The following is a 26307-nucleotide window of genomic DNA, read 5'->3' on the forward strand; positions in this document are numbered from 1 at the left end:
CCCACTCCCCCTTCTCAGGAAAGCTGTCTCTCCCCAGACGTTATCTCTCTCCCACACATTGCCACACAGATGTTTTGCCACAAAGCACTGCCGAGTGTAAGCCACTATAGGGCAGAATTTCCACATGGCGTATTGTCCTCTGAACCAGAAAAAAATTAAATCTGTGTTTGCATGAGTTATAGCCTATGCATTATGGCACTGAATGCTGTCTTCAGTTCATGAGGCTAACCTGAAGCTGAAGCTTCTAGAGGACAGAAACGGATGAAAATGTATTCTAGAAATGAGATGTATGTTTGTAGCCTGTTCACTAACCTGGGTCACATCCTGTCTCAAAACTGGTTGATTCTTGACTGAGGAAACAGTGACTGAACTTATTGTGCCCAAGACGCTGAATGCTGATTATGGTTTTGTTGTGTTGACAGATTTCAGCCCTTAGATTTCATAGCAGTGTATTGTGTGTAATGGTTTTAAATACTGTGAAACCCCTGTGTGTGGGAAACCTTCCATGTACGAAACTGGCACATCTGACCTATACAGATTTAGAAAAGACCTTAAAACTGCAGCTCTTCTAGGTTTCTAGGTCATAATGTGCACAAAGAAGAAAAAAAGACCTTCAAGTGTGATCCACCTTAAGTCAATAAAGGATATTAATCAATCTTCTATCGCCCTACAATCCCTCACTCCTTAATATCACAAAACTCTGGACTTCTGGTTGTACCTAGGATATCTAAGTACACTAAAGAAGGGGGAGCGTTTTCACATTTGGCTCCAAACTCTGGAATAGCCTTCCTGATAATGTCTGGGGCACAGACTCGCTCACCCAGTTTAAATCTAGATTAAAGACGCATCTCTTTAGCCAAGAATTCACATAATGCTTCTCATATCAGATCAATTGCTTTGCACAATGTTATGAACAGCAGCTAATTATTCTCCATTTGCTTTTCTGTTTATCTCAGGATGCCCATTCCGAGGTGACTATAGAGAGTACATGAGCTTCAGTTTGGATCCAGACTTCAGATGATCATTACCTGTAAAGAGAAGACCCCAACCTCTGCGAGGACTTCAGATGACAACTCTGGACCAACATGCACGATTCCAAATATTGCTATATCCAATCATTTTTTAACATGTATTAATTACTTTAATGAGCTCATTGTTTTTACATTAAATTAACACATTGTTTAAATTGATACATTGTTAGCTAACTGCATGATTTGTATATGTACACTTCTGAAATTGCATAATTTGGACACAGTCCCCTCTGAAAACAGATCACTCTAAATTGTAATGCTGACATGCATTTCCTGTAAAGCTGCTTTGAAACGTATATATGTATCATGAAAAGCGCTATACAAATAAATTTGAAATGAATATTTTTTACACTGAATTTGCATTCAAGCTGTAATACTGTTCTAATTCATATAGATCATTTAATCATTAATAACTTTAAAATTAATGGAATTAAAGAATTTTTGGCAGAATCATATACTTTGCGCACTTAAAATAAATGAAATGACAAATTATCTTATTTTTAATCAGTATGTGTCCCGAAGTGTTAGTAACTGAGAACGAGAACGCTAAATCTCTGATATCTCTAACAAACTGTCACTAAATATTACAAATATATATAACCCATAAAAGAATCACCCCTAGTCATTGCTTTTCTGTTGCGCTTGCCTGAGGATTTAAAAGAAAGTGTCAACACTTAGAAAAACAACCTGAACATGAAAGATGATTCACTTCAGCAGTAGCTAAAGAGAATTCACATTCCAAAGCTGTGAGTTTCTGTACTTATTAAGTTCACAATGGATTTCTGTTAATCTCCCAGCTCAACAAAATAATTGTTTATTTTTCACTCATGAACATTACAAATAGATGATTGTGTGTATGATTTGTCATAAATTTGTTTCAGTATGAGCCAGCCCTAGGAGAAAGGCTTCCCCAGCCTACTCGCAGTTCCTCCCAAGGTTCTTCCTCGTCTACTTAAGAACTTACAAAGTTGTTGCTGCTGTCGCCTTTGGCACTATTCTTAGTAAAGCTGTTTGGAACATTAGGCTATGTGAAAGGCGCTAGACAAATAAATCTTAATTGAATTGAAAGTTGAATTGGATCCGGCAGTTGATGGTGCCTACTTGCTCAATGAATAGATCTTCAGCACCAGCCATTACAGCATTTCAGACACATTCCTGGGTGAAGGACAGACACTGTTTGCACTTAATTAACAAGGCAGACACAACTGAAATGCAGGCCACACATCAGTTACGTAGGCTACATGTTGGTTTGGAAAAGCATATCTAAGATCGTTAAGTTATGCAATCACATGTCCTCGCATGACCGATAAGCCATGTTGAGTATAATTGTTGGCAGTTGTTCTTGACAAAGGGTAAACTGACCCATCTTACATATAGCCAATAGTGGCTCCGCTCAGGTGACAGTCTGAACTCTGCTCTGTTCTGAATCAATAAATGTACTATGAGTACACAAGCTTATTTACTATGGGGGAACAGCCCACTGAGTATCATGACCCGATTCCCTCCTTTCAGTCTCATGGACACCGCGTCCAACACACACGCATCACGTAGCCTACTGCAAGCTGTCACGTATAACCTAATCCTTATCATCTCAAGTGCTCACAGGGCCTGTTCATTCACAAACTAAAATGAGTGTTCAGATTCACATGCTTTCTTGTCTATAAAGATTAGCCAACAACTTCATTTCCCCAGCAGGCAGTTTTGTTTTCACTTAAAATTGAAAAACAAGAAAATCTCTCATCAGTGCAGTATTGTTCTGTAAAAGGGATTTGGCCAAGCAAGGTCATTAAACCTTTCGCCAATCCAGAAGTTTAAAACTTTGCATGACTCTTTGTCATCACGTTCACACACCCGTTCCCCCAAACGAACAGCTGACGGCAGTGAACATCAACAACGCGTGTCCGTGAGAGGGAGGTGGCGTGCGTTCGCGTCATATGGCCCGCCGCTCTCTGATTGGCCAGCGCGACTCACCAGACATGACCGCGCTTGTTTTCTGCAGAGGAAGCGCGCGTGCAGCAGTATTGTAATGTACTGTGCGAAGAAAAGGGCAGCAGCTTTTCGCCAAGAGATGATGTGACCAAACAACACATCTGAAATCATCATTCGTTAGCCTCGCGTTTTGCAAAAAATAGTTTTAAAAGGCTCAGTCGCGTTGCGCTTAAGACGAAGACACTGCCTAAGGATCAAGGTGGGTTTTCATAGCACATACTTCTAGACAACGGTTTGACTTTAGGGCTGTTTAAGTATTTGCAGCGTAGCAGCTTGGCTTTCACCATTATTATAACGTTTCTTTGAACTTGTTTGTTTCTCACAGTGCCAAATGCCAAGACTAGAGGAACACTGCTGGAGCTGCTCCTGTTCAACCAGTGTGAAGACGAAGGACCTGTCAAGCGCCAGCTGGATTGTTTGTAAAACGGGTGAAATGATGTCCATCATAACCTCAGTGCTGAGCCACGCTTACGGCTCTCTGCACAGCCTCCAGTCCGCTAACTTAATTCGACGGGGGCTTGTGTTGTTCATCGTTGGAGTAGTTCTCGCCTTGGTGTTAAACTTGCTACAGATCCAGAGAAATGTTACATTGTTCCCAGAGGAAGTGCTGGACACACTGTTTTCTTCCGCCTGGTGGATTCCCCTCTGCTGTGGCACAGCTGCTGGTAAGTCAGTAACGAATGTATTGTTTTGCATGTGTCGATAGGACAAAAATGGTCTGCTTTCTGTGGGCCTTTTGATATCGTGTTTACATTACGTAAGAGTCCCTTGACTGGTGGTTGGGGCAGTTTTGTTGACATTAGGCTTTGTCGCTATCGGTTAGTACTGCCCTGGAAACAGCCGGGCATTTGGGTTCATTCTTGGGGTGCTGCTTTTTCATTGGCTGCGCTCAGAACGGGTGAGCTGCGAGGGAGGCACGCCATTGGCTGGTACGCCGAACATGCCACTTAGCCGACAAGAGAAACACGGAAGTCGTGTGCAACATAAATTAATAAATAATTCGGTCACGCTCGACTCCTCCTCCTGCATTCCTCACAGTCCACATAGTGGTGATGTGGAAAGTCTACATCCTTTTCAGTAGTAAATGCCCTTTAAAGACCACTTTTTGTGAACTTGCAATTTATGTGATTCAGTTTAGGTCTATTTTTACATTTGGTCAAACAAATGTAATTTTATTCAAATTAACTTTAGACTTCAAATGTGATTATTTTTTCCCTCACATTGTTTGAGAATGATTGTTGTTTAAGGCATTGTTTTTTATTTTTCTTTCCTCAGCTGTGGTTGGTCTGTTGTACCCCTGTTTGGATCGACATCTTGGAGAGCCACACAAGTTTAAACGGGAGTGGGCAAGCGTGATGCGCTGCATTGCTGTCTTTGTGGGCATCAATCACGCCAGTGCTGTATCCTTCCCAGTGCCATTCATGAAATTTGCTACGTTGTGGACAATGAGAACTTTTAAACTGTTTTGAGATGTGTTTAAGGCTGTAATACACCACACCACTTTTAAAATCTGTTTTTGAAACGGGTTTTAAAACACTCTAGTCTGCATCATACACTTGCTGACTTTGTAAAGGTTTACTGAGGAAAAACTGGGCATCATACACTAAACAACTGATGATCACGCATGACCAGACTTGCAAGTTTAATTTTGTTCTAGACACAATTAACCTCTCCCAAAATCTAGGCAAAATTGGTGTACTGTATTCCAGCCTTAAAGGGATGGTTCACCTAAAAATAAAAATTCTATCTTTTACTCACCCTCAAGTTGTTCCAAATCAAAATAATTTTCTTTGTTCTGTTGAACACAAAGGAAATTATTTTTAAATGAAATGTTTATAACCAGGCCACTTTGGGGCACCAATGACTTCCATAGTAGGACAAAAAACTACTATGGAAGTCAATGGTGCAACACAACTGTTCAATTTAAAGGGATAGTTCACCCAAAAATGAAAATTGTATGTTTATCTGCTTACCCCCAGCGCATCCAAGATGATTAACTCCAACCTTTGCCGTCTCTCAGTCTTATAATGTGGGTCAATGGGAACTTTACTATAAGAGTAAATAAAACTTGCATAGACAAGTCCAAATTAAACCCTGCGGCTCGTGACGACACATTGATGTCCTAAGACACGAAACCGTACAGTATTTATATCATTTTTTAACTCTAATACACCACTATGTCCAACTGCATTCATCACTCGATTCGTTTGGTCTGATTGCGCTCTGACAGCGGCAGTGATGTCTTGCGCATATACTTCAATGAGAGCAAGACATCACTGCCGCTGTCAGAGCGCGATCAGACCAAACGAATCGAGTGATGAATGCAGTTGGACATAGTGGTGTATTAGAGTTAAAAAATGATGAAGATGAGTAAATGATAGAATTTTCATTTTTGGATAAACTATCCCTTTAAGTCAAAAAGGGTTGTATTATTATTGTACTTAAACTAAGAGAACAGATTCCTTTTAAATACCAGTAAGCACTTGACAAATCAAGTCTCAAAACATTCGTTAACATTAACCCAAGGAAAGTGCTCACCTAGAACTAATTTTTATTTCCTTAACTCAAAGTACCTCACAGAAACTAGACTTTGCCAATAATGTGCAGCTTTCACTAACTCTGGCTGCCTTGTCTCTGGGCCTGTGGTGGACGTTTGACCGTTCCAGGAGTGGCTTTGGTTTAGGGCTGACCACTGCTCTTCTAGCCACTCTCATTGCTCAGCTGCTGGTCTACAATGGCATCTACCAGTAAGTTCTGACTGACACATTGTGATTGCAGTGGAAAACATTTTGTCATGTGTCATCTATTACCAAGTAACGGCTGAGTCAGACTCGCTTCCATATTTAGATTTGCAGTTGTTGAACATGTTCAATCATCAGATATGATATTTTTGTAAGTGTTTTGGTCTGAATACAATGTGTCATTTGTTTATAGCTGTTTATAGCAATAGCTTTGATTTAACAGTTGTTAAAAGTTATTGACTAGTTGTTTCAGAGCTTTATTCTTTGTTTCTCAGGTATACGTCTCCAGACTTCTTGTATGTACGTTCATGGCTGCCTTGTATATTCTTCTCTGGTGGAGTGACAGTAGGGAATATCGGCCGACAGCTAGCTATGGTAAGAAACATTTCCTCATACTTTCTGCTTCAACCCTTTTTTCCTCTTTCATATTCCATGAAATCCCTCATGTACAGTACTTTTGTTAGATTATTTAAGTATTGTCTTTAGTTTCCTGGAGTGCTTTGTATTAGGCCAGTGATCGCATTTTTCTTATGAAATGAAACTTAAATGGAGCAGACCCATGGAAGCAAAAGTGAAACTCAGTATCCTGGAATGGTTCAGCTATTCACAGCACTTAGTGTAAATTCTTAGTTCTTCTCATAACAATCTTGAATGGTTGTGTTCCTAAAACAGACTTGGACCCAGGTTATTATTACACACAGCAATTTCAATGTTTTAACATTAACATACAATTTAACCTCCAACCTCAAGCACTATTAGACAGCATTAGTTTTGTTAACAACGTTTGAGATGCAGTTGTTAACAAAAGACCTCTGTGATTTCCAAAACCAATTCAGATGTAGTTAAGATCCAAGTTAACATTTATAAAAGGCAGCACAATGACAAATTTTGCTTTGGTTACTGTATTTGATGAAGGTCAGAACTTTATCCAAACGGGATTTCTTTGCGGACCCATGAGTTAACTGAAAAGTGGTTGGCATTTTGCCTTGTAACTTTTATAGATGTTTTGTTAGAGAATAAAAAACGTGCTTGATTTGGAAACTTACCTGATCTCAGGGAAAACTAAGGATTTAGACTACTTCATTGTCTTGCTGCATTTTCTTACAACAGTCCTAAATTAATTAGAAATGTGTAAGGTTAAATGTGTAAAAATCTATCCGGTGCATTCCTTTTTTAGAGTGATCATTTTAAGTTTCCAGTGCTGTGTTGACAACCTCACTATCTTGTGCCTGGGCTGAAACGTCATGCCTGGACATCTTAATTAGTTGCTGATTGTAGACTGAGGCATGTTTGTGCCATCCCATCCAAGCCTTCTCAGTCAGCTGTGCCTCTTTGTCTTGCTGACATAACCTCGGTCTTTCTCAATAAGAGCGTGAAAGCAGATTACGCTCCTTGTTTTTCATGCTAATGTTCAGAGAGATGGTAAACAAAGTGCTTTACTGGCTCCAAGTGGTGCATTCTACATGTTGTTACTTGGTGTTTTTTGTTTTTGAGTTGGCACCGGCTGATTTTGCTTGACCAATTGGGATTAGTGCTCTCTTCTGGTATTTTTCTCAACTTTATTTATGAAGTGGCCAGTCGAGAGATGCAGTGGACTCCCATACTAGATGTACCTGAATGTACTGAACCAGAACCTTAGTTTCTGTTCATCTCTATTTTGTAGTGATTTCTTCAGCTGACTATTTTTTTTAACATAACTCTCGACCAATTAAAATTTGTATGTATTAGTATTAACACACCACTGAAACATTTGTGAAGACTGTATTATGATTACCATTTAAACCATTTGCACTAAACTAAAAACTGTTTGGATGATTAAATAGAGTATTTAGTTCTCGTAGAGCTTGCTCTTCTTAGGAGGCTGGCCAGCTGCCCATGGGTGAGGCATGCCAGAGAGTGTTGACCTATGAGAGACTATCATATTTTACTGGGCTCCCTTTCCACACAAGCCTTGTATAATTTATGCTTGTCATATAGTGCATACTAGTAATTATAGTCACAATTTTGAGGGGCCAAGTGGGCTTTAATAGGACCGGATTCAGCTTTGTGACAAAACCAATTTTGAATTGCTTTTTAAATGCACACTTGGGGTGCTGTAACATTTAAATCGTTAGAAAACAACCCAACTGCTCTGACTAATAATTAACTATATTAATTCAGTTGCTGCACGTATTGCACACTATACAGTTTATGCCTGTCTCTATATTCTATGAAAATAGGGACAGAATGCAAATCAAGCGGTTTTTATTTATTTGGCTATTCTAGATGTGCAAACACTATATTGTTATATCTTTATTAACAGACTGTCTGTTTCTCCACAGGGCTCGACTGAGAAGCCTCATAATGATTAAGCGGGTATCAGAGGTCATGAAATGAGCTTCGAAGAGTGCCAAAAAAGAGGGCGTGCAAACTGAGACTCTATATTGGGTGTCCCTGGTTTCTGTCCAAGTATAACTTCTGCTCTTAATTTTGTCCTCTTTATAATGATACAAGAAAACAAGAGAGCGGGTTGGTCTGAGCTGGACTGGTGTGCCATGAACAGCACCTTCGAAAAGCCAAAAGAATCCCCTGGCATCCATTGCATCCATCAGCGTCATCATTGTTACAGTTCCTTGCAGTAGTGTTACTGGTAAACTAAAGTCTCATTACCAGGTTGCTGGACTGCCAGTATAGGACTGTACAAAATCATAGATAGTTTCACTGAAGGTGAAAGGGTGAAAATTGGTGAAACTTTGTGTATACAAATGAGTATGTGTGCTGGTCCTATGGATAAGACCTGGGAAAAAGGTGGCATGGAAGTTTTTCTGTTTTATTTTGTGCTGAAGAACTGAAAGAGAAAAAGGGAAAAAAAATCAAGACTGTGCGAAATACCTAAAAATATCCAAAGAGGTCTATGAACTGTCTATATAGGATTTGTTGTAGTTTTATTTTTTAAAACACCTGCAGCACTGCGAGACTCCCATATACAGACTGACCACCTTGAGTGTTATTATGAGTTCAAGAAAGGTTTGCCAATCACATTTGTGCCGACTGGTTACTGTAGTATATTGACTGAATCGATCATGTTTTTATCATACATTGTTGCTAACGCAGACCAAAAGTAAAACTAGAAACATTAGTTATCACAAAATGAAGTGGCACCTTGAAAATAAGAATCAAACATTAGTTAAAAATAATCAAGGATGCCTATTTGTATTAATGTAAACTCATAAAATCATTTGAAATGGTGTAATGAAGTCCATTTAAAGGTTTCTAAATCAAAAGATTGAAAGGCCTCGAAGGTTTGCAATCTGTGATTGCCTTTGTATTATAGAATTAAGTGCTTTTGTCACTTCTTCTCCAGTACAGTAATTTTTCTTTTATTTTTCTTTGTACTTCATTTATTGTGTATTGCTTATCACCTGTAGCCGCTTCAATAGCTAATATGAGAGGTATCACCAGGCTAGTGTGTAGGTTTGGGGATCTTAGCAAATTAAGTGCAATCATTTTCATTGAGCCTGGTATTCTGTCATATTTATTACTTTTTACAATGTTAAGGTACCCCAAACGACTCATATGCAGTATAGCAACAAACCAGCAATAAACACAATGTTTTTATGTATATGTGAAGGTGTAGTATGACTGCAAACTCGTTTTTAAAGGAAGTCACGCACAAAAGATAATCTTGCGAATGATACCAATGACCATTTCCACTGTTCTGAAAACAACAACCACGTCATGTTGTTCTGTGTCTTTACTAGCAGTAGTAAGTTAGGAAAAAAAAATTTAAGCAAAATTGCTGTGTGCTGTATTTTGAGAATGTTAGAAGAAGAACATGAGGGAAATGTTTTAAAACCATGATATGTTGCTCTCAGGAGTAACAGGCTCTGTCTGAACCTCTCTGCTTCAGGGAACGAGAGATGTAATACTGAATGAAAGCTTTATTTAAAGGGGAGTGAGAAATGCAATAATGCGTTTCGAGGAGCAAGTGTGCATGTGTCTTTAACACTTTGGTTCATTTATACTGTTTTAGGGTCAATGATGAATGAAATTCAATAAAATTGTGTTGTACAATGTTCTTTGAGTTCTTCATTTACTCTCGAGATTTGCATGCTAATAAAAAAAAAAAAACGTATGTGCATTTTATTCATTAGAACAACGTCAAATTGTTTAATGTTCCTTCATTGAGTTTTTAAGCTGGTTATACATTGAGCTGTTCTGGTCAATAGCATTAATTCAATAGACAACAGGCAGAACTAGTTTGTAATATTAAATGTTAAAATAAAACATTTTCTTTTATATAGTATTGTGAGTCATAAACAGTAGTTTGGGTTTAAACGGTAAATTGTAACCTTATTTTATAAAATGTGTAAAATAGCTTGAGAAATAAGCCTTTATGTGCCTCTTTTTTTTTTTAATCTTCAAAACATCTAGGTCACAAAAAGTCAAACAAAAATTACCCAATAACTTCTAGCCAAGATGTCTGTTCTTGTTTTAAGAAGTACATTGAATGTTGCTTTTTGCATTGTTCCTCACACCATGAGCAAAGCAGCTGATTGAGAAACATTTTTCAACATATTTTTTATATTTGAAACATTACTAATTAGGTATTTATACCAGAATGTTAAGTATCTTTTTAAATAAAATGTATTGTTTTCAGTATATTGTTTACATGTACAACATGATTTCTGTCATCAAACTGATTAACATGTCCACATAAATCCTTCTCCCCTCTGCTTTCTTTCTCTTCTCTTCTGTCTGGACGTCATCTGAGAACTTATCTCCCCTTCCCCCTCATCTATTTATACTAGCAATTAGAATTGACTGTACATGTCTATGCCTGTAAAAGCACGTATTTGATAATCCTTTACCCACCCTTTCATTTATATTCTAAGATATTCTGTTTGCAACTGCAACTTACACTAAAACATTTAAAAAAAAAAAAAACAGCATCTATTTTGCGTCATTGTTTGACCTACCACATTGTCTTCCTTTCAAAGTCAAGAGCAAACAGAGCTGCCCAACTGCATGTTAAATAAACGTTTAAAAGGATGAATCCTGACAGTGTAGAACGCAATGCCGTTTCATGGCAAAATGTCCTGAACTTGAGATAACAGTGTGTCCATCTTTCAGAGTCATTTAGTACTAAAGTTAACTGGTCTAAGGCTGTGTTTACATTTGGCATTAAAATGAGACATGTATCCGGATGTTGTTTTAAAAAGACGAGTATAAACACGCTTCTGATCAGAATGTTATTGGATCAGCTCGTCCTGGTCCAGATGTAGCCTAGTCGAGGGCGCATTGTGATTGGATCTCAGTATAATGTAAATGCAATCCAGCCATCGTATCTAGGCCTACATTCAGAGGGTGACGTCATATATTTGAACCTATTTGAACTTTACAAACGAGTCCATGTTTAAAACTGTTTATTTAGACCTACATGATAACTTGTGTACATCAGTGCCCATGCCTCTTTGAGGCAGCATACAGCCCTGTTATGCATTTTATACGGTCGATGGGTAAAAAGTATTCTTAAATACATCATAAAACATGAATAATATGTAATAACATAATTCACGGTATTTTGAAGTGACCACGATAACAATATTGTGCATGTTCATTATCGTGATATATCGTATTACCGTATACCGGCACATGTCTAACTGCAAGCTATAACCTTAAACCTGGATGATGTGACTTGTTTTACATGATCAACTCAGTTATTTTTGTATGAAACTCTGGAAGTATTCCTTCATTTAAACAACTTAATTTAATCTAAGACTGGAGATTGCTTCGGAAAGCCTAAGTGAGTGAAAGCAAAGGGACATTGTTAATTTTGTACCATTTTTAGCCTACTCTTAATCTGGTGTTGTATTTAGTTCTAATTAATGCTCTTTAATGTGATATGTGTTTTTATTTCTTTAATACAAAGGTGTTCAGATTCTGCCGTTTTCTACATATTACACATACAATATAAATGCTTGTGTCGGAAAAATAACTTATCATATCTTTTAATCATACAAGATTAATGTTGGGAGACTTCAACTGGTATATTAAGAACTCTATTTGTGATCGATTGTACTTTTGTCGAATAAATCACAAAAATTCCGTGCTGTGTGCACTGCCATTGATAGAGGCTAAAGTGAAAGTTTTAGGCTACAAAGTCATTTGAAGCTTCTGCCCTTCAAATGCACCACAGACCTAATTTAAATATTGTGTAGGAAACAGAAATCTGATCGGTTATTCAGACAGTGGCCACTTAGGCTATGTTCAAAAATCCGATTATTTGAATCTGATTATTTACTGTCCACTCTGGCTACGTTCAGACTGTCAGCCCAAATCCAATTTTTGAGCATATCCGATTTAAATCCAATCAGATCTAACAAGTGTGAACAGCAAAAAATAAAAAATAAAATAAAAATCACATGAAATGAAATTTTTACAAATCCATTTCAAGATACATTTAGATGTGGTTTGAAATCCTATTCAAATCAGATTTCTGGATAATGTATGCCTACCAATGAAACGTCATTATCAATGCAGACATACCAGAAAACGAAAGAGTGGCATGGACACGCAAATCGGATGAATGGTTGGATTCCACAACTGGTAAAATAAGACATATATATAAGACAATACAACATTCACTGTAGGTGCCATACAATTTACTGGTGACTTAATTTGAAAAATGTTCTTTTGCGCTTCTGATTTGGCAGTGAAATTCGCAGATTCTGGGTTCGTAAGATGTGAAGGATTCTATGGCCCAGTTAGTATTGTCACCCCATAATGGCGGCCTTGCTACCGGAGTGCCATCTAGTGGCTGTTACCCAAAAAGGATAAGAGCTTCGCCTCTTGGGTTAAACTCTTTGCATAGATGGACACTTTACCCCATGAAGCCACGGAAGAGGATTTGTGAGTAGAGTTGAAGCAGAGATTGTATATTATAGGGAGATGAGAGGGTCTGTATCTCTTACCATTGGAGAAAGTGTAACGGCTAACTTAATCATGTGTGGCACCTCTCAGCCTATTGTGTAATGGCAGTGATATCAGTGATGAAGATACCCGCTGATGAAAACTCCTTCCCTGCGTACTGCCACAGCCGGAGCCTTAGCATTAGCCATTACGCTTTTTTGGCTAAAGGCAGGCTTGCCTTCCAGTGGCTTTTACACAACATCTATTGTTCTATCTGTTAAACAGTAATGCGGCGCAGTGTAAAACATGCTGAAGTTTAGCGAACAGGCTGTTGATTAATTAAATGATTAGCTATTTCCCCACAAAAGCTGTTTAATCAGCACCGTAAAGCCTCTCATCATAGACATCCATTGGTCTCCTTCCCTGCATATCGCCAGAGGCGGAGAGTTAGCATTAGCCATTACGCTTTTTTGGCTAAAGGTTGCAGGCTTGCCTTCCAGTGGCTTTGGTTGAAGCAAAGAGTATAGAACCCAAGAGGCGACATCTGATAATTTAACAGCCACTAGATGGCGCTCCGGTAGTGCGGCCGCCATTATGGGGTGAAAATAGTAACTGGACTGAATCCTTCACATCTTACGCACCCAAAATCGGCGAATTTCACTGCCAAATCAGAAACACAATAGAACACTTTTCAAATTAAATCATCAGTAAACTGTATGGCATCTACAGTAAATGCTGTATTGTCTTATGTTTTATTTTACCAGTTGTGGAATCCAACCATTCAACCATCTGAAGCAACGTAGTTAGCCTACCTTATTTAGTATTTCCATTTTATGCAACTTTACACATTTATTAATAGTAAATTAATGAATATATTTAAGATCATCATGTTTGCAGCAAACAATATATTTCAGACCTAGTGGAGTAATAGAAATAATAATAACCACTAGGTCTGAATTGATATTGTACGTTTTAATGGATCACGCTACAAACAAAGATCTTAGGCCACATTCACACTGTCAGTTTTTGGGATTTACAACTGCATTTACTTACAGGTGTGAGTCTTGAAATGTCTTGTTCACACAGCAACTTACAGTAGTGTCTGGAACACTGCCTGTATGAACGTGCAATGAGAGTCAAGCCCGTATTCTCTTACTAGTAACCATAACGACAGTGACCAACATAATATTAAAAATGGCGATGTCCATAAAATTGAAAAGTCTCATCACTTTTAACATGACAAGAGACTAATTGAACCGCAAGTTCATCCATCAAAACTTCAGTAACCAACAGCAGCATGTAAATTCGCTAGCCGGAGTCTTTTACTGCTGCACACGCTTGTCACGTCCTTTGCAACGTCTCGTGCATGAAACGGCATTTGAATTAGGAAAAGAAACACAAAACTGACTGGAGCTGGTCCAGTGGGGAACAGTGACTGGATCTAACGCCTTCAGATGACACACAGCTCATATCTCTGTCACTGTAAGTTACCGAAAGCGAAACCACACACAAAACACCTAAGCAGAGCGGCTCTCTCGCACTGTATGACGCAACAGACAACTAGTTGTTCAGTTCAGTTTTGCTCTGATCGGATTTCAATCTGATATGCACAAAAAATAAAAAAATAAAAAAAGGATTTGAACTGACAGTCTGAATGTAGCCTTAATGTGAACAAATGTAAATAAGCTGTGTCCTGATTGGCTAATGATCCGATCTGCCTGATCGGATTACGGTGATTGCATGTTAATGACAAGTGTAAATGCAACCTTTGACTCAGCAGGGGTGCTGCTTGCTCTTGAGATCCTCATCAGTGGAATCAAAGTTAATTATTTTTAGAATGTATTTGCAATCTTATGGCAAAACAAACAAACTGGTAAACAACAATAACAAGGATTTAGGCTATGTATAATTCTTAGACACAGTACAGAATACACATATTCCCTTTCTTTCCAAACATTAAACATCCTTTTGCAAATTTAAAGGGGCTATATATAGAATTCAGAAACTGTTAGCGACACCGGAGGCCCTTTAATGAACTGCAACCAGGATCTTTTTGCTTGTGTTCACACCAGGTTCACACCCGTGCAGAGATGTAACGTACAAGACACTGAAAGTGATTCAATGCCCCGATATACTCATGGCAAAGTTCTTTTTTGTTCTTTGCTTAGAAGTAAAAGCGACAGAAGCGGTGTACTGTTAAAGTCCTGTTATACTTCAAGCAAAATCGAAGAACGAACTGGTGTGATGTCATTTCGAACAAAATCAGGTCAAAACAAAGTTTGTTTAGATCGAATGTGCCACGCATTTTCCTCTCAACAAAATAAACACAACAAAAACGACAGTGGTAAGAAAGCAGCAGTTGATATGTTTGTATGAACTTTGCAATTCGCCGGCATCATGCCGAGAGATAAGGTAATTAAAACTACATTGTTATAAAAGATAAGATTATAAAGTATATTTGAGTCTATGATATATAGACCTCGATATGTGAAACTATAGTTTGAACTAATCTCCTTTCTTTGCATGATATTGATATTACAGTACAGTAAATCAGTCTACATGCTTTCATAGACAACCTTGGAAGTCGGGGAAAGTGTATATATAGCGATTAATACATGAAAATTCTTATAGCCCCTTTGAAAAAAAAAACTTATTTCAACAAATTACAGCATAACATACAATATTAGTTATAAGTACATACAACTAAGTCTATACGTTATGTATGAATTTAAACATTGCCACATTAAAGAGAAAAAATTACATTCCATCTTTACTACCTTTTCAAACAATCTTCATTCTCTCTAACATATAAAAACAGGCTAATTGAGATGCAGTTAGACATCTAATACAATCATTAGAATTAATGTAAATCACAATGCATTACACAACGGTACAATATAAACTAAGTTGCCCAATAAAAGTGAAAAATGTTGCCCAATAAAAGTGAAAAATACATTTTGTCTTGCACATACTTGATATTTATTATCCATCCATCCATCTATCCATCCATCCATCCATCCATCAATTCTCCAAACCGCTTTATCCTCAGCAGGGTTGCGGGGATATCCGCTGGAGCCGGACGGATGGCTAGTCCTTTTTTTTTTTTTTTTTTTTTTTTTTTACGCTCTTCAGAAAATTGGTTCCAATTAACGCCAGCAGATGGCAGTATTGTACATTTTTCATTACAGAGAGACCCCTCCTGGTTGCATGAACAGTGTCTGCCCCTAGTCACACTTCAACAGTGACAGGCATGTCATCGTGTATATGAGATGACCCTTCACATCTAATACAAAAGCCAGATGTTTCAAAATGAAACACTGATTCGGAACCACTGAATATGTGGGAATACTTCTTCAAAAATCTTTAATATTTAAAGTACCTTTCTAGCATTTCTGGTGTTTATTGAACAGAAAAATAGCAACAATAAATAAATGAAGAAAAAAAAAAAAAAGCACCACAATTGCACTCAATACAGTATTGCTGGTGGTGAAAGTGTTGTGATTATGAATGGGCAGAGACTTGGTCATTACTTGGTAAAAGGCACACATTTTTATACAAATAATTAAGTTAAAATTTTAATTAATGTTTAGTTAATGTAAATTTAGCAAACTTTGTACTATTTTTGGTTTATTTTGATACATTTTGGTCAAATATACAGTTATTAAAATATGTTCATTTTAAAAATACAGAAACAATATTTCATAAAAATAAGTAAAGATTCTGAAAGCATCGAATGAGATCTAATTTTAATGTAATATAGCTTTACAGTAGTTACAATAAATATATTTTATTATATAATGATTATTATCATATTTTTAAATATGACGGTTTCATTATAAATATGGTGTTATTCTCTAAGGTGGATACAATGTTAATTACCATCTGAATCTTACCAGGTCAACAAATTGAAAAGTCAGCCAGCTATTTATCATGTTAAAGCGCTCCGAACCTCTGATTTGTGTCTCCTAAACAGCTAAACTGCTGAAATCACGTGACTTTGGCGCTCCGAACTGCTGATTCGATTCGTAAAGCTCTGAAGCAGTGCTTTGAATATGGCCATCACAAGATATTGTTGAAAAGTCGTTATTTTGTTTTTTTGGCGCACAAAAGTATTCTCGCCGCTTTATAATATTAAGGTAGAACCACTGAACTCACATGAACTGTTTTAAATATGTTTTTAGTACCTTTGATTTACAATGGCATTGCTGGCTATAGAGGCCTCACTGAGCCATCGTATTTCATCAAAAATATCTTCATCCGAAGATGAACGAAGGTCTTACAGATGTAGAACGACATGAGGGCGAGTAATTAATGACATTATTTTCATTTTTGGGTGAACTAACCCTTTAATTATTGTGCCTGTTGTCCCAACATCTGGGGTGCTTTTTACCCCAAATACCATACTTTTACATATTCTTTTGTTATTAGCAATTTTGAGCTTCCGCAAGATGTTTGTTTTCACGTGTCATTCAGGTTCAGTTGAGATTTTATGTTCACTGATCAATGTTTATATGCGAGTAAAAGCCTACATTAAACCTGATTATTATAAAAAGCGTGAGTCTCTTCAGAAAATTTGGACTAAACTGCTCGATTCATGGATTAGTTTTGCGAATTATTAACTTTAAGTGTCAAAGTTGCAATTGTGTAAGCTGTCAGTGGAGAGACAGAAAGCTCTCAGATTTTATCAAAAAAGATATTCATTTGCGTTCCAAAGATGAATGAAAGTCTTACGGGTTTGGAACGACATGAGTGTGCATAATTTTTGGGTTATTTTTGGGTTAACCTAAAGTACTGAGCTGAATTTTGCGCCATCCAGTGGTTAAAAAAAGAATAAAGTCAAATGCACCACGTACCCCGGTGCGCTTTAGCCCCATTGTACCCTACTGTCATTATTGTGCCCTTGAGCATGACACTTAACCTCAGTTTGCTCTGGAAGACTGTCCCTAAAAAATGGAAATCGTCATTTTCAATGAAAGAACTTATAAAAGTTTTTTTTTATATCAGCAGTCCTGTAGGGCAAAGTACAAGCAAAAGATAAAGAACAACAAAATAACAAAACAAATGTTTGTGCATGTTGGTGGATTTTCCACGTGTTTGTATGGAGATGACTTGCAGAGGCTTTAACAGGCGTTGAGGATTTAGATTGCTCTTTGGCCCTGGGTAAGGGCCCCCCCACTGCTCCTCTAATGGAAGATGATTCAGTCGAACGGACGAGAAGACAGAATCGCAATTACCCAGACTTATTGAACTCACCCCTGACATTTCTTTGGCTTCTGACTGAACTAGCTCAGGAGTACAAGAGGATAGGGAAGTGGAGGAGAGATGAATGGGAGTGGAGGGATAAAAAAAGATAAAGAGAGGGAGAGAAAAGATAGAATAAATTAATGAAAAGAAGACTGAGACACTAAGAAAATATAGATTACACAGAATACACAAGCCACCTTAAAGGTCTTGCACCTGAGAAGATATAACGCAGCCATATAGAAACATGCACAATTAGACAAAAACAGACCAAATGAATTGCCACATTTTTCAACTAACAAAATTACCTTAAATTGGACCACCAGACTGTGAAATAATTTGTGCCTCATTCAACACTGTCACTGAATCTAAGGATTGACGTGTGCATGTTAAGCCACAATGACAATCGCTCTCCATTCTCTCACTCAGTATCTTTCGCTCGGTGTCTCATCGCCGTCTCACTCAATCTTTGAGGGTAGCAAGATAATGAATTGAAGAATTAGACCTAATGGGATACAGACCAGCGATGGTGTTACAGGAGGGTGCAAAAAAAAAAATTAGAAGGAAAAAAAAAACAAAAAAAAACAGAGCACCATTTCAGTCCAAATTGCCCGCGATGCCATTCAAATGCCAGTCTGGCATTTAAACATGTCTCACCCCTCACAACTGACCAGGACTTCCATTCGCCTCAGTCAGTCTGATTCAGCCCTGCCTGTTCTAATTGGTTTATGGATTCCATGGTCGATCACAAGACAAGTTCTCTTGTAAAGGTGGCGGCAAAGTGCTTTTCAGTAAGGAGGGTCAAGGTCACAGGATTTTTGAGCGTAACAATCAACAACATGGGTGTAACTGTCTTTACAACAACATAACCACCTTCCCTGACATTTTATTACAATTTATCTAATTTAGGATTCACATATCTAACACCCAAGGGGTCAGAATTATTATTATTATTTTTCAATCTTTGGACGAAACATACAACAAGTGTTCTTCAGGTGTATGAAGAGGGATGCAGGATGACGATTAAGCTAGTCATTTATTACCAGGGCACTTTATATTAACAATGTCAAAAAACGAAGATTAAAACTGATATTCTTCAAGCATTGTAAAAATGAAAATCAAGCATACTTCCCTCTTGTGTGCAGTGGAATGAATTTCACAGTTCTGTGACAGCTGCAGTCAGAAAAGTAAATATCAGGTAGTGACACGTGAAGCGACTGATCCGCACAAATCCTTTACAGTGCAAATGAAATACACATGGCATTACGGTCTGGGATTAACTGTCTGTTGACTGCTGTTAGGCCTGCCACTATTACAACCTAATCAAGCACATGAAAACACACTCTAATAGTAGGCCTGTGACGAAAAAAAAAAAAAAAAAAAAACTCTGTTGTTCAGGCTTTTTTTTACTATATGTCTAACTGATAATAATAAAGATGCAAAAAAAAAAAAAAAATGTAATTGGTTATAATTGCTTCACCTGTATCTACTGTTATTTCAAAAATCTGATAGGGAAAAGACTCTAGACTATACATTTCCAATAGTATTCCACCTTTTCAGAAATCAGTTTCCTGTGCTGTTATTCAACATGTAGAGGAGGAATATAAAGTAATTAATTTATTGCCATGTCCCTTTACACATTAGGACTGAAACAATACAATTTCTTTGGTTTTCTTCAAAATACCGCTTTCATTTTAAATCTTAGATAATGTTTAATGAAAAAAAATCATGTAAAAGACAAAAAGATTTAGCCTGAGGTCATGGAATTCTGCCCGGTTACTCTATAGATAAATGATGTGATCAGATGCCAGAGTTTTTATATTTAGTCATTTGACCAGATTATTTTGCAGGGACCCCTTTCAATATGCATCTCTGAATTTAGTCATCTGTTAACTGTTCACACCACTGTTGTGATAAATAAATAATTATGCAACCAAAAGGCCACAATAATGAAAAGAATATTAATACATTTTATACACACAGTCAAACCAAAACATATTCAGACATTTTTGATATATTTTTACTAGTGGGTGCAGGACACTAGTTCATTTATGTAAGTGAGGATAGCAAAATAAAGTAAACTGTGACATATTATACCCAAAAATTCTCTATACAGTGGACAACCAGTAAAACTGATAACAATTTGGAACAAAAAAATTACTCGGACACTTTGACATGTTTTGTTTAAGTGTTATCTGACATAATTAAGATTATATTTTCTGACACACTTTAACTCTGAGATCTTGTCATATTTTATTAGCATTTTTTAAACTATAGTGAATAAACTGTATTAATGAATGAAATGTTCAAGGTGTCAGATTAAATTTTGGTTATATTATATATATATATATATATATATATATATATATATATATATATATATATTAAAGAAATAAAGAAATACAGGTATATATTATTGAAAATATTAATATATTATTTTTATTCAAATATATTTTAAAAAGCAATGTAATGTAATGTAAACTTCTTTACCTGTACGTTATTGAACGTCACGTTCATTCGTCATCTTTCATGTTATTTCAGCTGAGTAAACTTTAAGCATCAGAAAATTCGATTTAATTTTATTACAAGTCGAATTTAAATATGATGACTAAAACGATTTGATTTTTCTTCAAAACATTGTGCGCAGATTTCTTCTTTGAATTTTTCTTTGACAAGCGCTGTCAAATTTGAGATTTCAAAGCACAAAGAGGGACAGGCAGCTTATGTACCGGAATATTTTAAAACTGAATGAAGAATACAGAGAAGTGCAAAAACAGTGAAGTGGAGATAAATAGATTATTGTGTGAAAGATGGTGAAATGACGCATTCCTCATCACAAAGCAGGAGAGCAGCTGTGGACGGAGCAGGTTCCGGTCGAGTACAGACGCACAAAAGAGGACTCCAACTTTCTCAGAGGGGCACTGGAAGGGACTCTGGGGTACAAAAAAATACCAAAGCCACACTGAAAATATATGAGGTAGAAATACATTTTGTATTCAAAACTTTAAACGTAATCGAAAGGAACGTTCTGAGACCTCTGACAGCATATCCCATCAGGTCAATGCCTTACCGTGATTGGCAACTGGTAAAAGGCCTCGTTTAAGGAAGCCCTCTCTTCTCAGCTGTGGTCAAAATAAATATCTCAGAGGTTAGGTTAAAGGTGGGGCACGCGACACATGGAATCAGCCTCTTCTCTATATATACATGCTGAATCTGAAGATATGATTAGTGATGCCACACACGAAGAATATCTAAGCCCATTTTGTGTCCTCGTATGCGGATAAAGTAAAAGCAAGTCCACAACGAGAATTAGATACAAATGGCATTTATTTAGACTCTATCATGTCACGTTTCTTTATCCAGCACCTTTTTTCTTTGATAGGCCTACTTGTTTTCGTTATATTAATTCACCAACTTGTGACCTTTTATGTTGTATGAACTCGGTGACTGATGACAGACTGAGCTAGGTGCACCGAGCGCATTATTTATTAGCATGAGTGACTCGCTAAAGTGAATTAAGCAACAAGTGCACAGTGAAGTGGAAGTGCGCAAAGTGTTTAGAGACAAGTGATTATTGCACACGTCACGCGACACACTTGTCGTGAGGGTCGTAAACAATCACAAGCGCGCGAAACAGGTGCCAATGGAATTCGAAGCATCTAAACTCCCGCGAAGAAACCATGATAGCGCCCTGTGACCCACCCAGGGTGTTCAGACATCGGCAAAAGGTAACATATAGTATGCGGACTAAGCGCTGTCAAATGCAATTTCCTTATTGTTTTTTTTATATATATATATATTTGTGGGTTATGTTCGTATACCCGCTCCCTTAACCCTGAAGTAGCCACCATGGGGTGTTTATTAGTAGGCTAATTGCCACAAGAAAGATGTCCCAGCAGGTGAAGGGTCTATATACACCTTTAAATTTATTTATATACAGAGAGGGACAAACATCCACTGCGCATATGGAGAGAAAAAAGGCAATATTCTATAAAAATAATTGTTTTAATTTCTTTTACATATTTGCTTTGCTTTATAGCCCATCATTTGTCAGTAGGGCGAATCCACTCCTAAGCAACCAATATTACACAATTTGAGTGACATTTAAAAATGTTACAACTTGATTTCATGTATTTTAAGAGACATTATTAGTGTAATAAAACTTGTAATAATTATTGTTACACGTGTTACATGTATTTTACAAATACTCAATTATAAACAAATATATGAATGGGAGACAAAGTTCTTAAAACAGCATACAGGCTACTGATAATATTTGTATTAGAAAATCTTGTTCTTTTCAAATGAACCTGAAATTAGAACTATAATAATGGGATATGCTTTAACGAATTCTGGTCCCACATTGCTGGTATATTTAAGAATTAAGCAAGTATCCTAAGCATGTTTTGTAATGTTGAGTAATGTTTATTATCATGAGATATACAAATAAATTTAAATTACATTTTAAGTACAATTTTGAAATCATTGATATAAAAAAACGGTTAAAAAAGTATTTAATCTTGCACTACATCTAACTAAATAACTTAAATGAAACTCAGATTACTTTAGTAGAATAACCTAGAAAATTCAGTTGGCTATTTACAAACATGCTAAATTCGTCTAAGTAAAATGGTGATTAAAAAACATTTGAGTAACACTTCCATTAAGGACAACAATTGTTTGAATGGCACGAAATTAACAAGATGAAATAAAGACAGCGATAGTTTATGCATGGATAGGCTATAGCATTCATTCGTGGAATAAAACACACACATAATGCATAATATAATGACCTAAAATACAAAAACAAGAGAATCCATTCATCTAAATACAACTTATGATTCCAGATCAAACGTGCAGAAATAATATTTATAAAAAATATCAACAACCTTTCCTAACGGTGTAGCCTTTTTTTTTTTTTTTTTTTTTTTTTTTTTTTTACACTTTTCAAAAAAAGTTACTGACATCTGAGTGCAAACTAATTTTAAAAAAAAAAAAAAAAAAACGTTTGATTCGTAATGTTTATGAAATATAATGTGGGCTGACACCTGAGAGGCACTCTAAATGCGAGTTTTCACGGAGAAAAAAAAACGCTTGCTATTTGTGAAAGTGAAAATGCACCTGTGGCACTTTCTTGGGTTTGAGAAGCCAAACGACATTAGATGTGTCTGAAAATATTTTAAGCAACATTAAATATTCTACATTAGTTGAAAAAGGGTCTACTGCACGTAAAACCGTTTTGTCTCTCCGATTCACTGAAATCTTCGAGGTGGAATGACTGGAGAGAGATACAAGGCTAAAGCTTTAACTGTCAATGAAGCCATTTTCTCCAAAAAAAGGGTCTCAAGATGGGAGCAGCATTCAATTAACTTGATCCCATCTAAAGAGCCTTAATTAGGTTTGTGGAGGACGCCACATGCACGGTGGGTCAGGGACAGCAAGACTGTGTCGACTGAAAGGAGACTTATTTACGCCAGGACGATCAGACGCTTTAGAATTAAAAGCATTAAAACCTATCAACTCTATCCTCCCGGTGTTTTCAAAGTGTCCACTCTGCTAGGATCCGGACCCCGACAGCTCCCTGGCTTTGATGGAGGAATCTGGATTTAAAACAAGAAGCATCAGTCATGCATTTAGACCAATACCCACAGAGGTATTGGTTTCACTTTTTGGTATTGGATCAAATTATGGATTTAGCCTATTAGCCAATTTAGCCTGTTACTAGACTAAATACATTTTTCACTTAAGTCGCATTTTTTTCACAAATCTTTGGGAGGAAAAGAAATGTGTGTGTAACATCGAAAATAACTGTCATCATGTCATTGCAGATCCTAGAGTGGTGGATGGCTGGATGCTGCCCTGCATGGTGTCAGGACTCATATCGCAGGCGTGCTTTGACTGACCGTGTTAGAGTGTTTGTGTGTCTTTTGAGAGCGAGACAGTGAGAGAGTGAGAGAGTTAAGGGGGGTGTGTTATCCTTTATATCAGGCTGCAAGCTCTATGATCACCAAGGCTCGCAGAAGCACACACACGCACGCGCGCACACACACACACACACACACACACACACACACACACACACACACACACACACACACACACACACACACACACACACACACACACACACACACACACACACACACCAGCAAGTCCATTCACAAATCGAGTCAGCGCGTCAGCACCTATTGTAGTGACTGAACCAGTCAGTGCCATACACTGTGCGTTAAAGCTCAAGAGAGCCCAAGGACAACACATCGAGGGTCAAACACTAGGTATTTCTAAACTGAACTGGTAGCCTATAAAACATCTATTCAAATAAAACTCGGACCAATACGCTGACTCCATCCATCATATATGGCTATTGATAGGCCTATATGGACTTTATATATTAATATAAGGACACTGAGACCATCGGTCTTTTCAAGAGCAAACGGCATATCACTTTCGACATTTTCCTAAGGGACACCAGTTGGTGCTACTTTTTTCGATAAAAAAAAAGCATATCGAGACTGTGTGGGAACATACTTTCAACAAAAAACGGAAACCACCAGCATTTTAAGTAGTTTATCTGAGATCCGTCTTTCACCTGAATCTGTGTCCGCGTTTATATTTATGCATATCATATCATATACATATTTCAGACCTGCGCCCTCGAAATAGATCCACAACAACACTCTTGGCATCGACCACTACTCGGGTGTTGGTTGGAAAAGTGTGATCAATGTTTGCATTGTGTTGCGTACAAACATAGTATTACTAAATACTAAACAGCCTATTCATTTTGCATAACCAAATAAATATTTTTTATTAATATTTAGAAAAATTCTTGTGTTTACCCAATGTATAAAACTTTAATTTTGCTATGGAGGTTGTCTATGTTAAGCTAAATAAGGAAACCTTGTCGTACGTCTATGGAATCTATAAATAAATAAAATCAAAATAGATGATAACACGACTTAAACTCTTTGTAGCCTCTCTCTATAATGTCACCAAAGCTTACTTTTAACAATGTGAACACACAAAATATAATTGATTTCCAAAAAAAAAAAAAAAAAGCTTTTAATAAACAAGTCAATAAAATGTCAGCGATATTCTCTTTCAAACTATACTGAACATGATTCAACCTAATTGACACCAGCTATTCCCTATGCGCTTAGCATTTTCCTTAATATAATTTAAAAAGCTTTGCTGACCTTGTTTGAACGTTTCTTAGGTGCAAATCCAATGGAATTCTTCAGAAATATACTGCTTTGAGTATAAAATATTCAGTTTCCTTTAAGTGCTCAAGAAGAGGTATAGAATTGCCAACCAGACCTCTCTGTTTTGTCTGGACATCACGGCGCGGTGCAAATGCAAAAGCTCATCAAAATCTTTGATTTTGGGACTATGCATTCTGTAGAAAACATATAGACAGGACGCGCACGTGAACAACACAAAAGACAGAAAGGCTGGTGACATATGAAGGCAAATAAAAACATCAACATATGGCCTTAATCCTATGCACAGGATTTGACTAGTGGAGCCAGTGCAGTTATGGCTGCCATATAAAGAACTGGGCCTCGAAATATCCGATATAGATAACGTGATATGAAATATCTGAAACCTATATGAGCCTGCTTGAAACGGCATCATAGTAATGATGTAGTTGCTTATATAAAATGTTGAATATTCAGGATTTACCTTTGCATAAATAGATGCACTTTGGATTACACTTAAGTTTGTTATTCTTTTGCTGTACAACAGTAAAAGTAGCAAAGCTATGTCCTTACATCGCTTAACCTGCGTTTTGTTGCTATGGGAGGGGACGCCTCATATTGGATAAGTGAAATCACAAGATACAGCCTACAGTAGATGATGAACCAGCAGAAGCAGAGGGTAAAGGAGGACACAGAGATGGTTCATTTATAGAATCCCCAATAGCACTTCAATGATCCGTTGCACTGTTGTTATATTTTAATTAGTGCTGGCTCACAATCCTTATAAAGGTATGATGCAACTGTTGTGATACGCATGTCTGATAATTAATTTATTCTATGCGCAAAAAAAAAGAAATAATTGCGTAAACTGCAATTCTCGCCTAAGCCAGGGCGAGCGTTTCAGCCTTGGCTGTGGCAAAAGAGAGACAGGGATAGAGGGCAGGGCACGGCGCTTGCGATCTGTCAATCGTTCTATTGTCTTTTACCCATTCCGCGCATGGAGTCTACGGTGACTATCTTGCGAGTGATTAAAAATCGTTGTAAAAGAATGTCTGCTGTCATTAAAGCCAAAGCATCTTTGAAGACCCTTAGATTAAAGCCGTGTCCATTCCACCCTTGAGAAGAGCAGCTATAGTACAACAGGCCAGTGGCTGTTGTACCGCTACAGACTATTCAAATGGTTGTTGTCGGGGGATCTTCATCAAGCAACAATAG

At 37.2% G+C, this 26307-nt stretch overlaps 1 protein-coding gene across 2 annotated transcripts; it reads left to right on the forward strand.

Moving 5' to 3' along the window:
- The first annotated feature begins 2702 nt into the window (after positions 1 to 2702).
- On the forward strand, positions 2703 to 9821 carry insig1 (insulin induced gene 1). Of its 2 annotated transcripts, XM_067402149.1 has the most exons (6): positions 2703 to 3219; positions 3346 to 3685; positions 4296 to 4420; positions 5601 to 5767; positions 6037 to 6136; positions 8083 to 9819. In XM_067402149.1, the coding sequence occupies exons 2-6, from the start codon at positions 3352 to 3354 to the stop codon at positions 8110 to 8112; spliced, it is 756 nt and encodes a 251-aa protein (XP_067258250.1). In that variant the 5' UTR covers positions 2703 to 3219; positions 3346 to 3351; the 3' UTR covers positions 8113 to 9819. The 2 variants fall into 2 exon arrangements, with proteins under 2 accessions (XP_067258250.1, XP_067258251.1); XM_067402150.1 differs by lacking the exon at positions 2703 to 3219 and having other exon boundaries at positions 3348 to 3685; positions 8083 to 9821.
- The last annotated feature ends 16486 nt before the right edge of the window (positions 9822 to 26307 follow it).

Source organism: Chanodichthys erythropterus, chromosome 11, assembly GCF_024489055.1.
Source record: "Chanodichthys erythropterus isolate Z2021 chromosome 11, ASM2448905v1, whole genome shotgun sequence".
NCBI classification, from domain to species: domain Eukaryota; kingdom Metazoa; phylum Chordata; class Actinopteri; order Cypriniformes; family Xenocyprididae; genus Chanodichthys; species Chanodichthys erythropterus.